This window comes from Miniopterus schreibersii (genome assembly GCF_964146895.1).
Source record: "Miniopterus schreibersii genome assembly, chromosome: 8".
NCBI classification, from domain to species: Eukaryota; Metazoa; Chordata; class Mammalia; order Chiroptera; family Miniopteridae; genus Miniopterus; species Miniopterus schreibersii.
Window position 1 is genome coordinate 19,858,498 of NC_138109.1, and position 26,917 is coordinate 19,885,414.

The 26,917-nt window shown below is 40.1% G+C and overlaps 1 protein-coding gene across 2 annotated transcripts; it reads right to left on the bottom strand.

Moving 5' to 3' along the window:
- Positions 1-7,724: 7,724 nt before the first annotated feature.
- Positions 7,725-23,384, bottom strand: SFPQ (splicing factor proline and glutamine rich). 2 transcript variants are annotated; one of them, XM_081145706.1, is made up of 12 exons: positions 22,457-23,384; positions 21,539-21,727; positions 20,684-20,985; positions 20,489-20,584; positions 19,558-19,754; positions 19,377-19,461; positions 18,510-18,627; positions 18,233-18,281; positions 18,031-18,152; positions 9,252-9,299; positions 8,580-8,666; positions 7,725-7,813 (listed from the first exon to the last, which is right to left on the bottom strand). In XM_081145706.1, the coding sequence occupies exons 1-10, from the start codon at positions 23,291-23,293 to the stop codon at positions 9,276-9,278; spliced, it is 2,019 nt and encodes a 672-aa protein (XP_081001832.1). In that variant the 5' UTR covers positions 23,294-23,384; the 3' UTR covers positions 7,725-7,813; positions 8,580-8,666; positions 9,252-9,275. The 2 variants fall into 2 exon arrangements, with proteins under 2 accessions (XP_081001832.1, XP_081001831.1); XM_081145705.1 differs by lacking the exons at positions 7,725-7,813; positions 8,580-8,666; positions 9,252-9,299 and adding an exon at positions 14,595-15,590.
- Positions 23,385-26,917: the final 3,533 nt, after the last annotated feature.

Here is a 26,917-nt window from a genome sequence, read left to right on the forward strand (position 1 = left end):
TTAATCTCTGGACATTAAATCAGTGAAATTTTGTACTTTCCTTAAGAATAATGTTGGGCCCGGCCAGGCATCGCTCAGCAGTTGAGCATTGACCTAGGGTCCAGGCGATCGGGGTTCAATTCCCGGTCAGGGCACATGCCCGGGTTGCAGGCTAGGCAGTCGATCAATGACTCTCTCATCATTGATGTTTCTATCTCTCTCTCTCCTTCTCCTTTCCTTGCTCTGAAATCAGTAAAAATATATTTTTTTTAAAAAATAAGGTTGGGTATCTGCTTGAGCCATTTTGTATTCTCCTTTTCTGTGAACTGTAACATTTAAACATTAAAACCAAGTATTGCTGTGTTTTTGCATGAAACGCTGACAAAGTAGTCTGCACAGTCCCAAAATAAGAGTAGGTAGTGACAAACTCAAAAGCAAGTATAAGACCCCCTGAATGGTACTATCTGTATAGGTCATGGAGGACAAGCAACGGGCTGGCTGATGGCCTTGAGAATAGGTCCCCAAATCAACAGGTTTCCATTGGAAAGCATGCAGGCCAGTTTGAAAACAGCCAAAACAGGCAAGGTTCCTGAGGGATGCCAGTATGCAGGAAAGTTTAAGGGAACTGCTATTCTGAAGACGTTGGGTTAGGCTAGGTCCTTATGAACTCTTGAAACTAACAAACCTAAGCTTCACTCCAAAACAAAACCCATTTAAGGAGAAACTGCTGGCTGTAGATACCAAATTGAGCAGAACAGGCAGGGACAACGGGCTGAGGAAAGACAACGTGGACGATCTCAGTAAAAAAAAAATAGGATTTCATGAGCCTTGAGGCAAGAAAAGTTATTTTCCCTTTCCTCCCTCCTAAAAAGAAAATGAATTTCCCATAAAAGCACCAAAGAATTGTAAAGTGCAAGGGGGTTGGGGGAAGTCTGCAATAATGTCAACATTAAAATTTTTTAACAATTGTGAAATATGCAAAATAAAATATAGAACCAAGTAAATCCTTACAAAACAAGTATCTGTTTCAAACCAAGCTCAATGAAATTAAGAAAATGCTCGATTGAGCATCATCCCATGCACCAAGAAGACACTGGTTCAATCCCCAGTTGGTGTGCGTGTGGGAGGCAACTGATCAATGTTTCTCACATCACTGTCTGTCCCTCCCTCTCTCTAAAATCAATAAAAACATACTTTTTAGAAAAGCTATAAAACAATGAAAATCAGAATTAGACTCAGATGAGTAAATAAAAGATCTGAAAAGATAAGCGACAATTCAGGAAAGCATTAGATATTTTTTAAAAAGTCACTTTGAAAACTACAACTGTAATGTGAATAAACAATTGATAATCCCTAGAGAAATAGAGGATGGAAAGGATGAAAATATCTTGAGATTTTTTATGGAATACTAACAAAAGGGAATCTTACCCTTTGCACAGCATGGATGGACCTGAAAGGCATGCTAAGTGAAATAAGCCAGTGAGAGAAAGACAAACAGCATATGATTTCACTCGTGGAATCTAATGAACAAAATAAACTCAAAGATAATGGTGACTACCAGAGGGAAAGAGGGTAAAGGGGGTGGGTAAATGGTGATGGAAGGAGAGACTTGACTTGGGGTGGTGAACACACAAGGCAATATACAGATGATGTGTTACAGAACTGTACACCTGAAACCTGTAATATTAACCAGTGTCACCCCAATATAGTAAAACATATACAAAAAAAGTCAAGGTTTCAAGAGAAAGCTATACTGACTAAAGATCACCTGATATCTGTAAGTAAAACCACAAGTCCAAAGCAATGAAAAACACTGAAAACTATATAGCAGTCCTTGTGGCACTACCACTCCTTTGTGAACTTCACCATCCAAATATTCTTTTGTCTTAATCCGTGGTAAAATCCCTGGTTCCAAACCAATAGGTAAATTGAGACCCAGTCTCCCTAAGGAACAAAGTAAAATATCAATAAATTATCCAATGCAAAAATTATTCCTCTTTAGGTCTATTACTGCCAAGGGCAAACTTTTTCTACTGCTCAATCCAAAACCCTTTTCTTAGACACACACTGGCCTTCCTTGTTCTTTTCAATGTAGGACTGCTTTCTAATCTGTTGGGATTACTGCTCCACCATCCGCCATTTTGGTGTTTTCTTCCTCTCCATACCACAGACTGAGTCATTCTCCAAAGTACCTCTTCCTCAGTGTCCTCAAAGAGTCACTAGTCCCTTTTCCTTTTAGAAATTGAGATACATATAATCATTTTATGGAAACAATATAAATGTCCCAACCATCTCAGCTGAGGCATCAGATGAGAGAAATAGCCATCTTTTAAGACAATAGCCATCCACCTCAACAGTCTTCATAAGTCTCCAGCTCCAGCCTCCATCTGCCTAGCTGAGCCCAGTCAACACCATTAGTTGTCCTGACCTACCAAGCACTAGATAACTTCTGCTGTGCTAAGAATAGATCACAGTGAGCAAGGAGTAAGGGAAATTAGGAGGCAATTTTAACCTAGGTGATTTCAGTGCCTCTTGTTCAAGAGGTTAGTAAGAACAAGGAAGAGCTCTTAGAATAAGGATCAAAATCCAAACATGGCCTAGGAAGCCTTCCATGCGCTGGCTTCTACTCTCACCTCTTAATTATACAACTCCCATGGCCCTTCACTTTAAAAATTAAATTCTGTAACATAATTTATCCAAATACACAATTTGGTTTTAGTATATTCAGGTATGTACATGTCACCACTAATTTTAGATAGGTTTTTTTTTTTCCTTTTGTAAAATATATTTTTATTGATTTCAGAGAGGGAGGGAGAGAAACATCAGTGATAAGAGCACACACCCCTTGCCCAGCCAGGCGTGGCTTAGCAGTTGAGCATCGACCTCGGATCCAGGCGATCGGGGTTCACGGTCAGGGCACATGCCCGGGTTGCGGGCTAGGCAGCGATCAATGACTCATCATTGAGGTTTCTCTCTCTCCCCATCCTTTCTTCTCTCTGAAATCAATAAAGATATATTTTTTTTAAAAAAAGAGATCACACTCCCAACTGGGGATTGAGCCCGCAACCCAGGCATGGGCCCTGACCAGGAATCGAACCGTGATCCCCTGGCTCCTAGGTCTATGCTCAACCACTGAGCCACGTCTGGCCAGGCGTAGATGGCATTTTCATTACCTCAAAAAGAGACCCTGTATCCTTCAGCAATCACAGACCTATTCCCCATTACACTCCCCCTCCTCAACCCTGATCCCCAGTCCCAAACAACCACTAATCTACTATGTACATTTTCTTGTTTTGACCATTATTTTAAATATGTCTTTATTGAGTTCAGAGAGGGAGAGGAAGAGACAGAAACATCAGTGATGATTGGCTGCCTCCTGCATGTTCCCTACCGAAGGGTCAAACCGGCAACCCGGGCATGTGCCCAGATTGGGAATCAAACCTCAATCAGGATCATACATAGATGCTCAACCCAAGCCACACCAGCTGAGCTGTTTTGACCACTTTATAAGTAGAATAATCTATGTGGTCTTTTGTGACTGGCTTGTGCTTTCAAGATTCATTTATGTTGTAGCACACATATATCACCATTTCATCCCTTTTAATGGCTGAGTGATACTCCCTTGTTTGGATATACAATTTGTTTACCCATTCATCAGTTCATGGACATTTGTTTCCACCTTTTCACTATTATGAATGATGCTAAACATTTACAAATTTTTGTGAATGTGTTTTTGTTTCTCTCAGGTGTTGGAATTGCTGAGCCACTGGGTAATGGCTTGAGCAACTATAGACTGTTTTTCAAGGTGGCTGCACCATTTCAAATTCCTACTCCCAACACTTATTTTTTTGATTCTAGACACTCAAGTGGGTGTTGGGTATCTTCTCCCCCAACCCAGTTTTACCGAGGTTTAATTGACAATATTGTTAAGATACTCAAAGTGTATATTGTGATTTGATATAGTCATGTGCTACTTAATGACACAGACACATTCTGAGAAATGTGTCATTACATGACTCCATGGTTGTGCAAACACCAGTGTATTTACTATATAAGCTTGTAGAGCATATTACTGTATGAAACAAGATTAAATCAAGCACAAGAAAAAATTATGCATTCAAGACACAGTAAACACAAGATGAGGCTGTTCCTGGTGTAACACGGCATACTGACAGCAAGCTTTTTTTATAAGTAGAAAGAGTACACTGTAAAACGGGTGGGAAACGTCCAGCCCGCAGGCCATATAATCATTTGGTCTGGCCCTACCAAGGCCTCACCAAAGAGAAGCAGTAGTTCCAGGCATCACATTAGGGGTGAGTTAATTAAATGTTTGACCAAATATAGAAGGCTAATTTTTAAGTTGATAATTTTGTATGGCCCACAAATTGTTATATCCAAATGGCCCTCGGCAGAAGAAAGGTCCTCATCCCTGCTCTAAAGTAACAAAAGTATAGTGAATACACCAGCCAGTTAGTATCAAGTAGTGTGTCAAGCACATAATTGTATATGCTATATTATACAATGGCAGCGCAGGATTGCTTACACAAGCATCACAGAGAGGTAATATATGGCACTTCAACATTATGACACCTACGTCACTAAATAGAACACCTATGTCACTAATGGAACTTTTCAGCTCCATTAATTTTCTTAGACCACCATATACACAGCCCACTGTAGGCTGAAACATCGAGGCACAACTCTCTCTATATACATACACATACACACACATTGTAAAAGTACCTATCACCTCACATTTTTTGTGTGAGAACATTTAAGTTCCACATTTAGCAAATTTCAATCTACAGTGCACTGTTAACTGTAGTCAGCATGTTATTTGTTAGAGCCTCAGACCTCATTCATCTTACAGCCAAGTTCTGTAATGTCTTTGCTGATTTCAGAGAGAGGAAGGGAGAGGGAGATAGAAACATCAATGATGTCATTGGTCGGCTGCCTCCTGCACACACACACTGGGGATCAAGCCCACAACTCAGGCCTGTGCCCTGACTAGGAGTCAAATTTCAGTATCCTGGATCATAGGATACTGCTCAATCACTGAGCCAGGCCAGCCAGGCAACAGGTGAGTTTTGAAGTGCTATCTTATGGTTTTGATTTGCAATTCCCTACTGACTGATGTCAAGCATCTTTTTATGTGCTTATTGGCCATTTGTTCTCATTGGAGAAGTTTCTATTCTAAACCTTGGCCTATTTTTTGAGTTTTTAAATTGTGTCCTTTACATATTCTGGATAGAAGTCTCTTAGTTTTCATTTTCTTGATGGTATCCTTTAAAGCACAAAGTTTTTAATTTTGGTAAGTTCAATTTATATATTACTTTGTTGTTGCTTTTTAAACTCAAGGTCATGAAGACTTACCCATTTCCCCCAAGTTTCATAGTTTTCATTGCTACATTTAGATGTCTGAACCACTTTTAGTTAATTTCTATATATAGTGTGTGGTAAGGGGCCATACGAATCTTAGAATCAGTTTATCTTCATGAAATCAGCTGGGATCATGTTGAATCTGTTTAGAGAACACTGCCATGTTAGTAATTCTTTCAATCCATAAACGATGTTTTCCTAGTTGGATCTTCACAATTTCTTCCCGTCTTCCACTCTTTCATTTTAAAGTGCCACGCTCACCCCGCAGGGCGTGGCTCAGTGGTTGAGCATAGACCTAAGAACCAGGAAATCGGGGTTCAATTCCCAGTCAGGGCACATGCCCGGGTTGCAGGCTCGATCCGCAGTTGGGGGCATGCAGGAGGCAGCCGATTAATGACTCTCTCATCATTGATGTTTCTTCTTTCCTCTCTCTGAAATCATTAAAAAAATAAATAAATAAAGCTTTAAAGTGCCATGTTCCCTCTTGCCTCAGGCATGTTTGGAATTAAACCCATTATGAGTGCAAAACATATTACCCCATATATCATGTAATAAAATCTTGTGGATTTTACCATGTTATACATTCTGAGCTGCTTAGGCTTGCTTTCCCTCTACCTTGTCTTTACACTTAATGGCATCTGTCAGGCATTGTGCCAAGTATTTAAAATACCAACTACTAATCAACATACAACCCTGCTAGGCAAGGATTATTTAATCCTACTTAATATTTGAGGTTAACTTGTTAAACCTTAATGGTCTCTCCCAGGGTTCCCAATCCCTACAGTACTAAGGACCTATTAATTTTCCCCTAAAGATTCAACAGTCTAAAAGCTTACCAATTAACATATTTCTCTACTTTGCTATCAAATATAAAAGTTTCAGATCTTCTAATTACATGGTATAACTAGGGAGAGTCCTGTGAGCCCTGACTGGCTGTATTTGAAAATACAATAGCCCTGGCCAGGTAGCTCGGTTAGAGCATCATTCCCAATAAGCCATGGTTGCGGGATGGATCCCCGGTCAGGGCACATACAAGAATCACCTAATGAATAAGTGGAACAACAAATTGACGTTTCTCTCTCTAAAATCAATAAATGAAATTTTTTTTTTAAAGAAAATACCATGTACTACTCTTGTGCCAGGAAATGTGTCAAATGCTTTGTACATCATCTTTTATCCAAGTGACCCAATTAAAGGTAGTGTGTGCATTTTACCAATGGGCAAACTGCAACTTGCCAGATAATGCAGCTGGGCAAACTGCAAAATACTTATACTCTAGTTAAGAGCCCATTTGCCTCTCCTTTGTTAATAGTACTGCAGATTGTTTTTGCCTTGAGATCCACAAAGCTTCAGAACAGTTGGCAATCAGAAAGGGAAAGTTAAACCAAAAAATGGACTCAGAAAAGACTCTTGATTTGGGATGGCTGGCCTCCCTTGGCTATTTGAAAAAATACGGGGCCAGGCCGGGCGTGGCTCAGCGGTTGAGCATCAACCTAGGATCCAGACGATTGGGGTTCGATTCCCGGTCAGGGCACATGCCTGGGTTGCGGGCTCAATCAATGACTCTCTTGTCATTGATGTTTCTATTTCTCTCTCTCTCCTTTTCTCTCTCTGAAATCAATAAAGATATATTAAAAAATAAAATAAATGTAAAAATACGGGAACCACAGAGAAGAATGACTATGATAATAAAATAAAATAAAAACACACAGCAGAATCTTGGTCTCATCCCTGGTATTGACTATACAGTTTTTCAGAGCGAAGTCCATGGGAGCAGCGACTGCTATGATATTCAACTCTCTGGCTATTTTACCTAATCTCAAATAAACTGTTCTGTATTCCAACTTTCTTCTCCTTAATCACAGCAAGCTCATAAATTTGTACTTTAGGTATAAAACCTACAGAGTAAAAGCCCTGGACGGTGTGGCTCAGTTGGTTGGAGCATTGTCCCTCACACCAAAAGGTTGCGGTTCAATTCCTGGTCAGGGCACGTACCTAGGTTGCAGATTCCCGGTTGGGGCACATAGAGGGCAGCCATTGATGTACCCTCTTATGTGTATATTTCTCTCCCTTCCCCTCTCTCTTAAATCAATAATCATGTCCTCAGGTGAGAACTAAAAAATTATATTATGTATCTTGATGACATCAGGTTAGGACAGAAGGGCCATCTAATTGATTAGTAATTAAGAGGTTGAAGTAGCTCTGCCAACAAAGCCTCAAGAAATAAGAGTCCTGAATTATATAATCTGTTCTACGTCCAGAATATGGAACATCTCTCTTTTAAGTCACCTAGAAACAAGTTGATAACATAGGAAAATTCTAGAAAATGAAAGAGTCCTACTTAAAAACAGAATAAAAGGACAATCTGATTTTAAAATGTTTTTATTAACAATTAGGTTGTTCATTCCTCTTTGCCCTCTTCCTCACTGGTTTCCTGGACACAGTTCACCTCATCCTGCCAATTAAAGGAAACAATTAACTCCCAAAAGATGTAAAAATCAGAGTTATCAAGTTTGTTAGCACCAACCAAGTAAACTTCCTAACATCAAGTAATGTGGTATCAATAGTATTTAATGGTCTATATAAGGCTTCTTTTAAGATGTAAATTGTTTAAGATTTCAAACAGATTGTGAGGGCCTTTTAAACCTGAATAATACCTATCTATACATGCAATTCATTAGATGAGAAGATAGTAAGCTACTATCCACAGCCACCTTTTAATAGTTTTACTGGACACAGCCATGTCCACTTGTTTACAGTCTGATTGCTTTCCAGCTAGAACAGCAGAGTTGAGTTACCCTTTAAAGTTGCCAACCATTTTAACAGATCATCATTTATATTATTTTGTTCATCTATTTTCAACTATAGATGACCCCACCATGTACCTATATAGATGAAAACAAAACAGGGAACTTCAAACTTTCCGCATCCTCCCTTGCATGGTGCTATGGACAGAGGTAAAATACATATATATATATATTTTTTTAATTGAAAACTTAAGTCCCTGTTTTTCTGAGGCTTGAGCAAAACCAACAAAGTCTACAACCTCAAAAGACTGTTAAAACAATTAAATATTTTAAGTACTGTAAAAGCAGTATTTCCTATACGAAAGTTTTAATGTAGAAAAAGTTAAAACGAGATATTCACACACAAGTAATTATTTTTGTACCACCCAACAGTCCTTTTTTCTGAAGGCAGTTTACAGAGTAAGAATCACTTACCTCGACATTTCCTCAGTCTAGCAAAGTTTTGGCCTTCCCTCTTGGTTGGCTCATGATGTGTGATGTGTCTTGAGAATAATTATCCACCTATTATTAAAAATGTGACTTTAGTAAAATAATGTCAGCATATTACGTTCTTATTAATACTTAATGTGTGTATTTTATGTCTGAGTTCCAATAAAACTTAGCTGTTTTATTTAGCTGTTACTGCTTAGAAAAGATCTGGTCTAACCAAGGTCATACTCTCAATTTTTTTCACTTGTACATACAAAATTTTCTCTCCTACCAATGACTAGACAGTTGTTGTTCTACTACTTACTAGGTAAGTAAAAAAGAATCTTAAGGAGATTTTACATGGATCCTAAGGTGAATTTAGGGTACTGAAAATCTTCTGATTACTTTCTCTGGATTTAACACTCTCAACCCTACTACTTAATACTTCGTAATATTCCCCATCTTCTCTTCAACTCACACACACACACACACACACAACACAACACACCTATTTTCAAAAGCAGAAATACAGGAACGTTATCTTAGGAGAGACAAACATCTCAGAAAATCAAAAGCATTTCACCCCACCCGGATAAAATACAATTACTTAACCATTAAATCAAAAACCAAATCCAAAAGTCCTCTACTTCTAAGGTCAAGGTTCCTAAGGACACTTACTTCAAGAGAATGAGCACTCCATTATCAGCCAACATCAATCATTCGCACCTAAAGAATAATAAGGAAAAGTTAATATAAAAGACAAGGGTATAAGGTTTGAAAATGCTAGTTAATTTCAAAATTTAAAGAGTAAAATTCCAGAGACCAAGATTAGGGGCAAGTTACAGCATAAAAAAAAATAGGAAGAGACTTCATTGGGGGGGAAAAAACCTAAAATTATTCTTACATAAAGTAATAAAGTAGACACCTGAATTAGAATAAAAACTGTATCTTCTTTAAAATACAAAAGCCTAACTGCTATTTTCACCAGTCTGAGCACAATAAAAGTTTGACTGCAATCCAAAATATACTATCCCTTATGTGAAGGTATGTGACAACGGTTACCTTACCAAATGAATTTTAACATCAGCTCTCTTTTCATAAAAGCACATAACCCTGCTCCCCACTCAAGTATGTTTTCCCTTCTCAGGTGACCACCTTCAGCAGGAGTCCTCCAGGAGTACCCTCCCCATTCCACAGTACACAATGCAGTTGTTGTCCTGCAGTCCTATATATTTGCCTCGTTCTTTCCCTCTAAGTCCTCACTGAGTTTTAAGTTAGGGCAGGGAAGCTATGCCTTATTGGGAGAGCAAGGAACCTGAGGTTTTTTCTGAGGGAGAAGACATTCACCTTCATTATATATGCCTGCAGGGCCACTGCACAAAAACCAGAAAGATCAGCCTTAATTCAAGTTCTAGGTTTTTCTTCCTCCCTTATCAGTTACTGCCAAGGGCATATGAAGTAGTTCCCTGTTGCACATTTACCATCCATAAGGGATACTATATCGTTTTGCATTCTTCCCATTCTCCAGATTATCCTATACTGCAGCCAGCCCTCCCTTTTCACCCTCTGAATAAAATCTTTTCAGCACTGGTGTTGAAAAGCAACATTTTTATGGTTGATGGTTTACCAACAACTGTGAGACTTCCACAGTTGAGTCTTAAAAATTGCCAATCATTATCTAGCAGCAATGACAGATGATTAGGAGCAGTCAAATCCTCTTGAGTTGTTTCCCTAATAGGCCATTTGAGAACTGCACTAGCTGACAAGAGCACTGAAACATTATCAGCTAAAGCCAAAACCAAATAAAGGCCCAGAACAAACATTCCCCACTCTCTAAAACCTGTCCACAATCATTAGGGGAAAGAGTAAATGCAGGACTGTGGATCATGTCACTGCAGCTGACAATGATTAACAATAGGAGACATGCAACCCCCATTAAGGTTAAAAGTCCAAAACTAGTCACACGCCTCTATCTCTATTGGGGGAAAGTGAGACTATTATACATTCTTTGCAGGTTTTGCAACCTTGTATGAAAAGCACCCATTGCATTTCTTTCATCTTTCAGAAAGCACCTGTATCTGTTCCAAGGGCCTAACAGTACGAAAATGCATTCTGGCATCACACCTCTGAACATCAGGCCATTCTCAATAAAAAGAATAATTTTGATTTGTAGCAAGGATTATGAAATACAATGCAAGCACCTTAGTAGTATTATTACTGAAACCCATTTACTCCCAGCTTTTTGACTGAGTGGTTTTTTAAGACCCTCTGCACTAAGATTTACAAATTATAGCTACGCACAAATCAAAACTAAGAATCAACTTAAGTCACAGGTTTCTCATTTGAAAGTGCAAAAGCCTATTCCATCTTAAAATAAGCAGAATGAAGCAAAATTAGCCCCCCACCCCAATGATGTTCCTGAAGTCCATTATTACATACAAGTACATTCTCTCAAAATTGTTATTGACTGTTTAAGAAATAAACCTGAGCTTTCATTTCTAAACATTCAATCCCTAAATCACGGCAGCAAGTGCTGGCCACCGATTTAATGGATTATGACAGAGGAAAAACCCATCAGGGTTATATGCCAATTTAGTGACATTCTTGTCACTAATACCTAGCATTGTGTTTGCTTTGCATTATATTAGTCATATAGAGAGCTAAACTAATCACCATTTGCTCTTTCATCTAGCAGGAGAGTCAAGTTATTTGCTTGAATGGACTACGTCATCAAAGTACAAATTTGTCCCCACCTTGTGAATGTTCTTGCTAAGAGCAAGCCATTTTTCTTGATACAACAGAAGAAAATTCTCATATTCATGAAGAGTTTTCACACATTTATGCAAAGTGAACCAAACTTTCCAGTTACAGAGCAGAAAGCATTATACATGAAAGCTGTTTCTCATGCACGCTAGCTAAAAACCAGTTCAGAGACCAAAGGTGAGTTGAGGTCTGGAACAGTCGATGCAAAGCTTAAGTCCTAAGTGACAAAAGGTATTTTTGAAGACTTTTTTGGTAATTAAACATTTTGGATTATAACATCACATCCCTAAAGCTAAGGGAACCAAATTCAAAAACCTACTCTGAACATTTGCAGTTATCCTACAGAATACGACGAAGTCTGATGAGTGGGAAATGATTCCCAACATGTATTCAACTGTAGGCAAGTCAATGTGCCACACCAATTTCCCCCAGGTTTAGAATATAGACACATTTAGTAAAATCACATAACCTGAACTATTCACATTAGATTCCCATCTAAGCCCAAGTTAGTAACAAAGGTGTTTCCATGAAGCTCACTTTAAAAAAATATTTTTAATCACATTACAAAAAAACTACTTTTAGTGTTAATGCACTCAAACTACAGAATAATTACCAAGATTGCATTCTGAAATTATTGCTATTGTTGACCAATGGGCAGGTCAGTTTGCTACAACAGAGACTAATTATCATATACTATACAGTCCATGTCAAGAGGCTAAAAAGCACTCTACCTCCCAAGTATGGTTTGGTTCCCTTTCCCCCACACCACTGATATGTTCCATGTTATCTTCAGTTACAATGCAACTAAAGGAAACCACACAACTGAATCAGATATACCAAAGAATCAAGTTTGCACTTTTTATCTGAGAACTGCAACAGCACTGAATTCTGCCTGACAAATTACAGCTCTAAACCCAAACCCACGCACTTTTATAAGCTAGCTTTACCATACAAGTGTTAGGTGCTGCACTGTTATTTCATTGTCAGAAGTGTGATGTCAGAATGCCCACGGAATAAAAGTACATAGCAAGTCACCAAGTTAGATTATATTGCTTGTTACCTACCTGTATGCAGTCGGCAATGAGAATCTTGGAGCAAGCAGGAATACTACATCCGGGTCCTAATGTCCATTGCCATTTGCGGTACTACGTTCCTCACAGTTACGCACTGCAGAAATGCTGGCTAAACGCAGTTATGTAGTAGGCCACTACTTTAATAGTGCATAATTGCAGTCCAAGAACACCAGAAAACATTCTGCCAAAACTTAGTGGCTTGCCCAAGAAAAGCCAAGTATCTAAATTTTTGTCTGCCATAATATGCCACTTATAAAAATTGCACAGGCGTAACATTACAATTTCCCAAATTATAATGTTTATATTAGTGGTATAATATCTATAGAGTGGTGGGGTTTATAGTACTTCTTAAGGAGTTCAATTAGTGTTCTAAGCAAAGAAGGATTGTGATCTCACTAAATAATGAGCTAGTGGGTTAAAAGCTTTAAGATACCTATTAAATACACTGGGGTCTCTTACAGAATGCAGTTTTTAAAGATTCGGAGTAGTAAGTTTAAAAATGATCAGTATTCCTCTTAAAATAAAATTATGAGAGAAAGTGGAGAAGAGAAAAATGGGGGCAGGTGATTTCTTCAAATGAGAAAAATGGCTAAATACTTCGAAACTACTACCTTCCCTCTCCCACCCCAAGTTTCATATATCAGCTTTTAGGCAACTATTTTTTAAGATGACTTAAATTCACATTAGGCTAAAAACTATCATATACATTACAAGACTTACAGAAAGTCTATTTGAGTATCTTACAACCCTTGGTGCACTGCTATTTCAGTGATAAAAGTAAAAAACTTAGTTGAAACTAAGCAAGATTATTTGCTAAACAACGTTTAGCAATTCTCCAGCCCACAGTAAGGCTATCAAAACCACAACTTTCAGCAGATTATCCATTAGCATCCTTCACCACTCTTCAAAGGTACAGTACTACCAAAAGCTTATTTTAGGGGTCTGTGCCAGCATCCCTTATAAAGAAAGGCATGTAATCTGAAAAATAAACTGAAACATTAATTTTATAGGCAGATTGTCCCATTTCCCCACCAGCCCCCACCCACACACATACAAGTTTACCCTCCATGGGTGTCCTATGAACACCCCTTATTTTATCATTAGTGGAGTCCCTACCACACAATTCCATCAAATTGTAATGGACTTCTTTCAAATCAAGACCTTTGTTTCCATACAGAAAAATCTCATGCATAGCACCAATTCATAACTTGACTGGGGACAAAACTTCCTCAATTAATGTAATTATGGCAGAACTACCATCCATTTCCAGATATCTTGGTGAATAGAAATAATGAACATTTTCTAATGAGATTCCCTTAATTAACATACCATGTACCTGTCATTCACACAACCAGAATTGGGTGACATGCCTTTATACTCCACTAGTGTTTTACTTTTAGTATTATCCAGTTTCCCATGCAGAAAGTGCTCAATTGTTTCAACAATAGATTTCCCTTTGTACTAAGGCACAATACTAAACTTCAGCATTTTAACAGACTTGATTTAGAATTTTACTTTTGCCAATTAGCACCAAGAACAGAGGTGAAAAGAAGGAAGACACATTCCATAGTAAGAGTTCTATAATGTACATATTTGAATAGAACCATAACTAAGAACAAAGCCAAGCCATTCAATTACTTTACCTACATTTAGGAAGCTGTTCCCTCTGCTAGCATATATACACTGGGAAAGCAGGTTCCCACTGTTGTACTAACAGACAACAGTAACAATGTACTTTAATATCAAGTCAAAATATCTTATTCTAATGGGAGGAGATTCAATGAAGTTGACAATAAACTGACAACACCATCGAAACACTCCAAAGCTTTATGGTGGGAGGGATATTTATATATGCACTGTGTAGCATGAGCAACTCCAGATTTAGTGCTACATCAAAAGGAAACTATGGAAAAACAGATTAAAAAATATTTTACAATTAAAAATGGCTATCTGCAACTCTATGTGTCAACAGTCACCACTAATTCTTAGAAAAGAGAGCAAGTAGATTTTTGTATTCCTACAAATTTTGCCCAACGAAGTAGCACAAGGAGATGTAAAAGTTTCAGAGTAGAAATGTCTATATAGCTACACCTAGTTTATGGTTACTATACTTCTTACTTTCAAGTTGAAATTTTCAGACTAAACCCCATCTTTAGAAATCGCTTAAAGTAATACATGAAAAGACTTCATGTTTAACAATCTTTAATTCAAATGTGAAAGTTCAATACAAGCCATTTGTAGGGCTTGGGACTTATTCTCTTAAAAACAAGAATGGAGGAATGCAACAAATGATCTTTCCACTTTTTCTTCAGAAACTTTCAAGGAAAGGATAGCTCATAGGGCCATAGAAGATCCATTTAGTCATACCCACTTTCTCCCCCTACCAACAGTCTTACACCCATTCCATAATCTTAATACACATTCCTGAATGAAGATTTACAGTTCAGCTTTACTTATATAACCATTTATATGTACTTAGCACCGCTTGCTTCCTATAATGCCAAACAAGTCAAATCATGAATCTATTTCAGTATGTATTTCTTCTTTTTAAAACAAGGGGGCACTTATTTGTAGAAAGCAATACTTAGCCTACAAATACATTTCCCAGAAATGGCACATGCCATTTGAAGGTCTAGACACTCTCATGCTTTCAAAGTGGAATACCTAGCCTAATGTGCATTGAAGCATGAATGGCAAAGTTGAAGATCAGTATTATAACTATTTTATCTATTTATTTGAAGCACAGTAAAAAAAAAAAATTGGTACACTTTGGAAATTCAGTGGCACAAGGTACACTGCCATAACTTGAGGGACATTATACAGTTTTAAAAAAAAAAGGAAATAAAAAGAAAAAAATTCCTGTTTCAAAACACTGCATTACATAATTTTACCTGCCCAAACAGACCATTTACAAATATTAGGTCAATAAACTGCTAACATCCATAAAAAGGTAGCTTTCTTACTAAAATGCAAGAATTTAAAAGATTGGTATCTAAACAAGAGAAGACAAAAACAAACTGGAATGAGAGCCTAGATATCACATCTAAAATCGGGGCTTTTTGTTTGGGCCTTCATACTCTTCTCTCCCTCTACCATATCCTGCTGGAGTTCCAGGCCCCATTCCTCTAGGACCCTGTCCACCCACAGGTCCCGCACCTCCCTGCCCAAAGCGCTCAGTACGCTATTGGAACAGTAATTAACAGTTCATTATATGTAGTTGATGTCCATGTGTGTTAAGTAAATATTTTAGAAGGTTCCGTAGTCAACGATCGTCGATACAATCACCAATGAGTCGATCCACAGGTACCGGGAACATAGAAAGGAAAAAAGGGTAATTTGAAAATTAGTTTACGATAATACATGCCTTGTGGTCTGTTCCCACTTGAGCCTTTCTCATACACCTGTTTCAAAGAACAGATCTTCCCTGTAGCGCTAAAAAATTTAAGAAATTAGTGTAGATGTGAAAACCCATTCCAAAATGAGTTTACGAAATTTCACATCAGAATAACCCACTGAAAAGCTTGCGAACTTCTCACTTTCGAGGTCTGAACAAAAAAATTAATTCCAAGTAAGCCTAACAAGCCCAAGCAGACAGATTCAATTCACTCAATGAAGTGACAAAGGACCTACTCACCAGTTAGTGGCATGTGCTGCATAAGAAACCTTGTGCTTTTCAAGATCTCAAGACACATCTGCTAAGTTGCAGAAATCTTAAAGGTTCAAAGTTTTAATAAAATGCTACCAGACTACAAAAAAAAGCATAAAAGACTAATAGATTTAGTCACTTAACCGGCACAGTAACTTGATTAAAAAAACATGTGTTGCCATATTCTCACAGGTATACCACCTTCAGAGCCATCACTATATAACCAAAGACAATTATGTTTACAGTGCTGTTCTGTATTATTGCAAATTGACTGAATAGGCTGCCCACCCCCGTAACAGCCCAACTTTTCCCTTAAGTCTTTGAAAAGTCCACTGGCACTTAGCTATGATTCCATGGTTTGGGTATCTCCCAAACAGCAAAACACCAAGCTTAAGTGACTGCAATAAAGCAGGAGTTTATTATTCCATCTAGTTTTAGGTACTTCTAAGTCTTAGAAAGCTATGTACCCAAAAAGAAAAACCCTATAGATGTGCAAGCACAGCAGCCTGAACGATCTTTCAAACTCCATTTAAAATAGATCTATTACTAAGTATTACTCAACAAAACAAAACAACAAAAATGGCATCAGGGTTTAACTTCCTATTTGTTAGAAGTTTCAACATGTTTCTTACAAAATACTATAAGGCTACTTGAAAAGACTAAATCTCAATCCTTTAAACTGTTTTTCAAAATCCTAAAATATTTTAGGATTTTGCACACTGTACTATGTATTTCAAAAGCTAAAAAGGAAAATTTGGGGATTTCACAATTATGTCATTACAGCATCCATCTTAGAACCCACAGAAGCTACCTATTACATGGAATACAGAAACTTCACTGTGGGAACATCATCATGTGAAGTTATACTTTTAACAAATTTGTTTACATACCTACAATCTGCCTTTTAGGAAGCACATAAGCCAAAATGTTACCCAAATTATTTTTAAAATTGAATTTGAAGAAAGCTAATAGCACTACATTTAATCCAACCAGCTATTTACAGTTCTAATTCCCCAAAAGCCATAAGTGGATTTTAAAAAGGTGAGGTTCCCATACTAAATTCTTATGTTCCTATTTGTAAAATGAAACTAGTGAGTTACATGCTGTAGCTTCCTTCCTTTGCCAAAATCCTATAGGTGAACTAATCAGATTCAATTCAGTTGTGAAAATGCATTCTTCCCTAAACCCACTTCTAAAGCCAATATTCAGTTCTCCTAAGGATTTGTAAAGCTCTAAATACAGTCACTCAAACCAATTCACTTGGTTGTTCTTATCTAAAGCATCCAGATAGGCTATCTGCAGTTAAAGTATGATAGCATCAAGAAGGTCCAGATCAAATGCACACAACTAGTATGCTTAAAATTATCATTGATTTTTTTGCCACTCTGTAGCAAAACAGAGATGTCAGTTTATTTTAGGTGTACCTATAGACAGCCCAACAGGTGGGAAACGACGAGTCAAAACATTAAACAATTCCCTCTTCATGAATAGAAGCCACACCAAGTATAGGTCAAAGTCCTACACATCACTAAAACATGCCTAGAAGCTGCAAACTACAAGTCTAATTCATATATTTATGGCAAATACCAGCTGAATGAACAACAGTTTGCCATTTGATTACTCTCACTTGGATGTAGAATAATCAGGTACATTACCTAACATTTAGAATTTGGATTTGCCATGCGATGGAGTGCTAAAGTACACAAGCAATATATAATGGAAAGCACATAAGTCTACTTATTGCCAAAGATAATTCCAACATACTACTAACAGCATTGACTTCCCGTTAGCAACCTTGTTTAGGTTACCACACACTGAGTTCTTCTATGTTGCCAAAGTATTCCTCAATATTATAATTTACATGATAGGGGAACTAAAAGAAGTCCAGCCACCTACTTTAAAAAAAACAAAACACACACACATAAGTTGTGAAAATGAGAATTTCCTTTGTACTACGTCCCACAGGATACATTACCATGTCGCTTCCCATCATGGAACCACTCATGGTTGCTGGTGGAACTCCAGGATTAGCTTCATAACCTATGCCACCACCACCACCTAAAGGTGGAAATTTCTGGCCTCCTGAACCATAGGGATCTAGGAAACAAAAATGCTGGTTACAACTCAACCAGAATATTGCTCTCTATTGATAATGCTAATTAAATTTTCATGCTTACCTCCCATGTTCATTGCTCCTCCACCACCCATTCTCATGTCTCTTTCTCTCTGAATAAAAAAGAAAAATCTTTCATGCATCAGTACTATACCCATGACAAAAAATTCCCAAATGTAATGTTTTTAACTTATAAAAGCTTCTTCCCAAAGAATCTTTGGCCTACCAAAAAAATGATAAAACCTTAAGGCATATAAATCATAATACATGTTTAAAAGAAGTGGTTATAATGTAGTATGTTAATATTTAACTCCAATAGATTGCAACAGAAGTTTACTTACTGGATCCATGTAGCCCATTCGGCTATAACTTTCCTCTCTCTGGCGTCTCATTTGTTCTTCCATCTCACGCTGACGAATCATCATCTCTTCTTCCCTTCTACGTCGTTCCTCCTCTTGTCTGGAAATGTTCATTAAGTATTTAAACCAATGTATTATCCACATCTTTTCAAAATCAATTTGAAAAAATTAATTTGCCTCACAGCAAACACATAAAAAGGCCAGGAGAGCCCCGCCAGACGTAGCTCAGCGACTGAGCATCAACCTAGGATCTAGGAGGTCTAAGTTCAATTCCAGGTCAGGGCACATGCCCAGGTTGGGGGCTCCATCCCCAGCAGGGGGTGTGCTGGAGGCAGCCGATCAATGACTCATCACTGATGTCTCTCTCTCCCCCCCTTCCTCTCTGAAATCAATAAAGATACATTTTAAAAATAAGAAGGCCAGGAGAGTAAAGGCCAGGAGAGTGAGTCTAGAATAGTCCTAGAGGCATTCTGGCAAAGAAAATAAGCATTACAGTACTTATTGACAATCTTACCCACAATTCCAGTTTAAATGTTATACCAACACTGACTCTGTATTTCATCTGACTGTACTGCAAAATTTAGGTTCATCTTTTCTCTAAATGTTAATGCAGAAGCAAAGTCTAAGTTTAACAAGCCCTGACTGGTGTGGCTCCGCTGGTTGAGTGATGTCGCATGCACCAAAAGGTTGCCGGTTCAATTCCTTCCTGGTCAGGGCACATGGCAGGGTTTCAGGCTCAGTCCCCAGTAGAGGGTATGCAGGAGGCACCTGATAGATGTTTCTCTCTCTCCCTCTAAAATCAGTAAAAGCATATTTTAAAAGAAAAGGCTTAGTGTAACAAAATTTTACCTTAATTGCATTTCTTTACGTTTCTGCATTTCTTGATTGTGAAGTTCTTCCATGCGTCTTAATTCTTCCTGGCGCCGCATCAGATCTGAACATTGGAAATTTTTTTGGATTTACATTAAAGAGATTCTGTTAAGCACAAAAAGCAATTGATCCTATCAGCAAACTTCAGAGGGTCTTTTACCTTGGCGCAAGAGATTTGCCTGATGTTCATGATAGGCATCTTCCATTTCACTTTCCAATTTGTCTTTTGCATCTTTCATATTTTTTTCGACTTGTTCCCTTTGCTGTTTCTCCATTTCATCCAAGGACTTCCATCGCTGAGAATATTCATACTCAAATGTGCCATGCTGAGCAAAACGAGGAGGGGTTTCTCTCTCCCTGACAATATTTAAACATGAATCAATTTAGGATGCACGCACACCTGACCCACCTAAAAACATTGGTCTTTCCCCCGGCCTATCACTTTTAAGGAACACCAAGGGCAAAGACCATTTTGGTTCACAAAATATCTTCACAGCAAAAACAATACAAGTCCCAGAATGACCCAGTATCGGAGAACATGGGCACTGGAGATAAATTCTATCTTCCTTATTTCCTGTTTCCTCTAGCCAAATTCCTACTCAAGGAAAATTTTCCCATCCTTAAAAATGAGGCTGCTGCCCGGCCGGGCGTGGCTCAGCGGTTGAGCGTCGACCTGGGATCCAGGCGATCAGGGTTCGATTCCCGGTCAGGGCACATGCCCAGTTGTGGGCTTGATCGATGACTCTCTCATCATTGATGTTTCTGTCTCTCTCTCTCTCCCTCTCATTTCCTCTCTCTGAAATCAATAAAGATATATTTTTAAAAAAAAAAATTTTTTTTTAAAAATGAGGCTGCTGATCAATGACTCTCTCATCATTGACAAGCTTGAGCAAGACTGCAAAATATACCTACTTCAGAAACAAAAACTAGGCATCTGAATTACTGCTTCAAAACCTTTCTGATTTCTGAGCCTGTTTTTATTAAGCATATTCATTTAGATGAATTTTGCATATTTTAAACAAAACTGAAAAATTACTAGAACAAGTTCTCCCTTACACTTAAAAGCTGCCCCAAAATTTAACCAATCTTACTTTTGATACATTGGATTCTTCTGTGCAAGTTTTTCAGGAAGACCATCTTCATCATCTAATTGTTCAAGTGGTTCCACAATGACTGGACGAGGAGTTCTAATAACAAAAAAGGTTCCATCTTATCTTCCAGTTTTATTGCAACTTCCTCAAACAAGTTAATAAACAGAAATTATTAAAATAAGCACAGGAACTTACGTTGTCAGTAAGAAAACACCTTCACTGCATCTTTCAAATGCTTTTCTTGCTGCTGGTTTAGAAGCAAATTCAACAATGCCTTTCCCTGTAGATCTTCCACGATCATCCACAATTACAACAGCCCTTTCAATAGGGCCAAACTGGCTAAAGGCTTCTTCCAACAGTTCATTGGAAACATAAGGTGAAAGATTTCGAACAGAAAGGGCAGCAGCATGTGTGGCAAAGCGAACTCGAAGCTGTCTACCTCTCATGGGTGTATCATCAAGTTCAGCTTTGGCAATTTCAGCCAATGCCCTAGATTCCTGAAAGTTACCAGACATATTCATGTTAATGACCTAGAAAATTATCTAATGCCCACACTGAAAGTCATAAGCCTAATTCCCATTCTTGTTCTTCTTCCTCAAGCTCCAAGTATATTCAGATAGCCCACCCTGACTGACACCATTCATAGTAGTTAAAATGCCTTGCCCACCCACTCTCCTTTGTTTCTTAGATACCAACAATTACACACTATACAAGATTTGCACCTTTCCTGCAAGATTATTTTTTTTATCCTCACCTGTGGATATGTTTTTGATTTTTAGAGATGAAGGAAGAGAGAGGGTGAAACATAGATTAAGGTGAGGGATGTGAGAAACACCAATTGGTTGCCTCTGTATGGCATCCTGTCTGGGATCGAACCCACAACCTTTTGGTGTACAGGATCACCCTCCAACCAACTGAGCAACCCAGCCAGAGCAAGAATGATGAAAAATTTAAAGAACAATTGATTCTTGTTTGTTTAAAAATCAGTACATCTGTAGTAGCAAAGAAGAGGAACACTCTTAATTATACATAAAAACTGAACAAACTCACAAGCTTAATAAATCCGAATCCTTTCCCTTTGTTGATAAAAACTTCTCCTGGTTCTCCATATTTAGCAAACAGTCTTTTGAATTCATCCTCTGTAATATCAGCAGGTAGGTTGCCAACAAACAACCGACAACGTTGAGTGTAAGTTTTCTCTCCAGGTCTCCTCAATAGAGACAAGTTGGCTTTAAACCCCTAATGAAAAAGGAAAGGAATTTTCAGATACCAGTGACCTCTGCAAGCCGGGAAACCACTAATTTTTGCTCTCACCCAACTGGATGTTACCAATTGGGTTGCTCTTCTGTTTAAAGTCAAAGCAAGGTTCTACTATACTTGCAGGATTTCCAACGTAATCACTAGCCTAACATCAAACAGCCAAAATCACTCAAAGTACTCGAGAATTGACTGAGACCTCGCCAGAGTAGGCTCAGGATCAGCAACCTCGTCATTCCTATATGCCGAACGTCCCTGACTAATCTAAATCGTAGCAGACGGAAGTTAAAATGGTGGTCAAGTGTTAAACGAAAAAAGAGCAAAATCCCGTTGTCACCACCAGGACTTGGGCCTGCTCTTTTCAGACCGGAACTCTCCCGATCTCTCAAACCCTACATTTCACGGTCTACTGGACTCTGGTTCCCAGGATCTTCTAGCTGTAACCCAGCCCAAGGACAGCTTCTCACCTCCCCTTCCCTCAGGCCACCCTCCCCTCACTCCTCTGGCCGCCGTGGGGCCACCCCCGGAGCGACTAGCGGACCCACACGGTCCGCCCCTCGCTCGGAGAGCCCCGCCCCCGCCGAGAGCGCGCAGGCGCCTTTCCGGTCTCCAACAAAATGGAGGCCGGTAGGAGAGGGAGGTAGAGAGGGGGAAGAGGAGGGGGCAGCGGCCATCTTAGGGAAACGGACGCGTAGCTTCGGAGACACTCACCTCCGAATCGGAGATCTTCTCCTCGCTGCGGCCGCCGGGCCCGCCTGGCCCGCCGGGAGGGGGACCCTGATGGTGCTGCTGGTGGTAGGGTGGGTGGTGCTGCCGTCCTCCGCGGGGCTCCAAGCCTCCTCGGTGCGGCGGCTTGGGATGGCCACCAGGAGTGCTTAGGCCCGGGCCACCACCGGGCTTCGGCCCGCCTGGCATTTTGCCGCCTTTGGGGCCGCCAGGTCCTGGGCCCGGCTTAGGACCGGGAACCGGGCCGCCTGCGGGTGGAGGCGGCGGACCCGCAGCCTGAGGTGGGGTGGTGGAGACCACGCTGCTCGGTGGCGCTGGCGGGGGCGCCCCAGAGGGCGCCGAGGTGACAGCGGGCGGCGGGGTCGGGATAGGGCCTGGCCCCGTGGTGGCCACAGAGGTCGGAGGAGTGGCGGGCGGGGCCGAGCCGGAGGCCGGCGGAGCGTTGCCTACCCCAGGAGCCGGGCCGGGTCCCTGAGGAACGACGGGCTTGGACGAGTCCTGTGGCGGTGGCGGCTGCTGATGCGGTGGCGGCTGCGGATGCGGCGGTGGCTGCTGATGTGGCGGCTGAAGCGGCGGCGGCTGCTGTGGTGGCGGCTGCTGCGGCGGTGGCTGCTGCTGCTGTTGGTGTGGAGGCGGTGGTGGGATCGGAGGTTTGGGGCCAGCCTGGCCAGGGCCGGGACCCATGGGTCCTCGGTTCTGATTGAGGCCCATGCCGGGCGGCGGGGAGCGGAAGTCGTGGAGGCCACCGCGGCCGCCGCCGCCTCCGCGCCTGTGGAAGCCGCCACCGCCGCCGCCGCGGCTCCGGAACCGATCCCGAGACATATCTGTGATCAAGGGGCGGTCGAGACAGAAGCGAAGAAGACGCTTAGGGAACGTGGAGGCCACCTTGCTTCGCACAAAATGGCGGATGACACAGGCTGCGCGCCGCCTTTGTCCTCTTCTTATATAGGCCCCTCTGACATGGCCCCGCCTACTTCTTGATCGGTAGCTCTGATAGCCAATTGCAGGTGCCGTACTTGATGACACTATTTTACGAAGCGTTAATCTTTTCTATTGGCTTCTGGTTGAGAGGCGGAGGAATGAGTAGCTGAAGTTTCCTTTGGCCAATGAACGGGAAAGGAGTTGGCTGTAGGCCACTGTGATTTGCTGGGAGGAATTTGAATGGGTTCGGCAGGCCAATTTTCTCACGAAAGCAAATAGCAAGGGCTCCATCAGCTCCGAGCGAGAGATGATAAAGGGCCCTTTTCTTTCTTGATTGCCCCAGTCTCCTGTTATCCTTGCCCAGAAAGAACGTTCTCTGATTCAGAGGCATAAATCAAGTGCCTGCTACCTGCTCTACCATGTGGTGGGTCAGTGAAATAAGAAAAATAAAACTTATGGATTTCGCACATGATCTTACTGTCATCTAAGGACCTTTTGGTGGACCATCCTCCCTCAATTAATATTAGCTCATGGCTTATTGTCTTCCTTTCCGCACCTATTTCTGTTCATCATCGAACATCTGTGTAGATGACCACCCAATATGCTGTCAGTTCTTTACCTCCTCACCTCCAACAATCTTTCCTTCCATCCTCTATCAGCTGCTCCATCCCCATGACTGCCCCACAGGTCATCCTTGTGTTTATTGCCAGTAAATATTCATTCCATCTTTAAAATGTCTATTTCAAGAATCCCAACTGTCTGATCATAGTAATTGATTCTTTGACTTCATCAAAACCTCCAAACCATTAAATATATTACTTTTTCAATATCTTTATTTAACTGTAATTTTTTTTTATTGATTTCAGAGAGAGCAAGGGGGAGAGAGAGACAGAGAGACAGAGAGACCGACTCTAAACATCCATAGGTTGTCTCTTGCCCCAACCAGGATCAAACCTGCAACCTCCAGGTTCAGGGGATGCTGCTGCAACCAGCTGAGCCACAACGGCCAAGGCTCTCTCACATTCTCCTATTCATAACTGTGTCACATAGTTTAGATGTTAAGATAACCTACAAACACATACAGCTCTTGTTTTCCTCCTCCATTATACTCACCTGGTAAAACCCCATTCTAATTTGACCCAACAGTTTACCTTCTTTAAGGGCTGAGGTTTTCACTTTAAATTCATGACCACAAGTCTCAATAGGTCATTAGACTTTTCCTGGCACTTTTACTGAATTTCCCTAGTAAGTTCACTTTCTCACTTCCAGAGATAGTGTATTTCATGCCTTCTCTGTTCAAACTCCTACACTTCTCTCACTTCACCATACATAACCAATGATTTCTCATATTTGAGAAAATAAAAATAACCAGAGAGGAACATTCTCATCCAACTGAAAAGCCACAAGCCTACTTGATTTGTACTGTGGGAAAACAAAAAATAACTTTTCTCCCACCTTCTAAATTCTTCTAGCTGGGCTAATAACCCAATTAACATAAGGGATTAACAGGAGAAAATGTCCAAAATTTATTACGGATGTACATAATCCATACATCCATACATATCTTTTGGGGTGCCATAAGATATGAGACCCAAAGATGCATCGAGCAGTTGAGGTATATATGCTATTTTGGACAAAAGAGAAGGGGGCATGGGTCTGGTATTTCAAAGAAAAATTAGGCAGTTCAGAGGTAGATAGAAAGATCAAACATGTAAAATTCTTGCTGGGCCACCGAGAAACAATGGGACACAAAGGAAGTTCAACAAACAGGCATTACTAGATTTTTCCCTGTCTGCCACATTTAGTTTGTTATGATGCTAAGATGATGCTTCCTTCCTATAAGCAGGTTATTTCTATCTGAATTCCTTTAGGCAGAAAGGGGGAGGAGCAAAGGTTCTTTCTGAGTCTTTCCTTTCTTAATAACCAACTCAAAATCAATATTCCAAAAGGCACATTTTGGGGTGCAACACTTTGCTCCTCAATACCCATCTTATTTTCCATCTTCCTGATACCATGAAAGATGTGTCTTTGCCTCTATCAAAGGCACCCCCTCCCCCCACCAAGTACTATGGATTCCACCCCTTCATGCCTTTTCTAGGACTTTTCCCTTGTATCATCAATGACTTCTATTGGATCTACCCGGCCAGGCATAGCTCAGCAGTTGAGCACCGACCTAGGACCCAGGAGATCACAGTTCAATTCCCCGTCAGGGCACATGCTCCAGTTGCTGCTTAATCCCCAGTCCTGGGCGTGTAGGAGGCAGCTGATCAATGACTCTCTCATCACTGATGTTTCAACTCTTTCTCTCCCTCTCCCTTCCTCTCTCTGAGATCAATAAAGATATTATTTTAAAAAATAAGCAGCCTGACCGGGCGTGGCTCAGCAATCGAGCATCGACCTAGGATCCAGGCAATAGGGGTTCGATTCCCGGTCAGGACACATGCCCAGGTTGTGGACTGCAGCCGATCAATGACTCTCTCATCATTGATGTTTCTATCTCTCTCTCTCCCACTCCTTTCTTCTCTCTGAAATCAATAAAGATATATTTTTTAAAATAAAATAAAATAAGCAAAGCCTTCCCTTTATCCTATTACCTTATTTCTTCACTCTTCTTTACAACAAAACTTATACGAGTTGCCTACATTAGAGTTCTCCATTTCCACCCCAGATTTATTTAACCTACTCTTAAACTTGTCAAGAAGACCAATGATCTACATGTTGCCAAAACCAATAAACAACTCTATACTCATCTCTTTATACCAGTTAGCAACATTTAACGTAGATGGCACTCTTGTCTTTCATGAAACACTTTTCTCACTGGCCTCTGTGAAACCACATTCTCATAACTTTCCTCCTGCCTCAGTGATCTGTCTTCTCTGACTCCTCACTTGTAGAGTTCTAAATGTTGGGATCTCTCAGGGCCCTCTTCAAGACTTCAAATACCAGGTAAATGTTAATAATCTTCAAATTTATATTTCCATCATAGGATAGATCTCTCCTTTGAGTTCCCAACTCATATATCCAACTACTCACTAGACATCTCCACTTGGAGTTTTAGCTGGCATGTCAATTTAATATGTCCAAACTGGAACTCTCCATTGTTTCAACCTAATCTGTTTCTTCCCTTAATTTTCCCCAATGTAGTAAATAACATCATCTCATTGTTAAAACAACATGGATTCATCCTCTTCATAAAACCCGAAATTCAGTTCTACCTCTGAAGTATATCTTGAATCCATTTACTTTTTTCCATCTCTGTCACTGCAATCCAATCTTTTTCACCTCATTTCTCACCTAAATTACTGCAACCACTATTTAGTCTTCCTTGTTCTCTTTCTGGGTCCTCTCTAATCCATTTTTCATATGGCAGCTAGAGTGATCTTTAAAAAAAAAATTAATTCAGCCCAGCCCAGCCAGCATGGCTCAGCAATTGAGCATCAATCTATGATCCAGATCTCAGTTTGATTCCTGGTCAGGGCACATGTCCAGGTTGGGGGCCCGATCCCCAGCGGGGGGCGTGCAGGA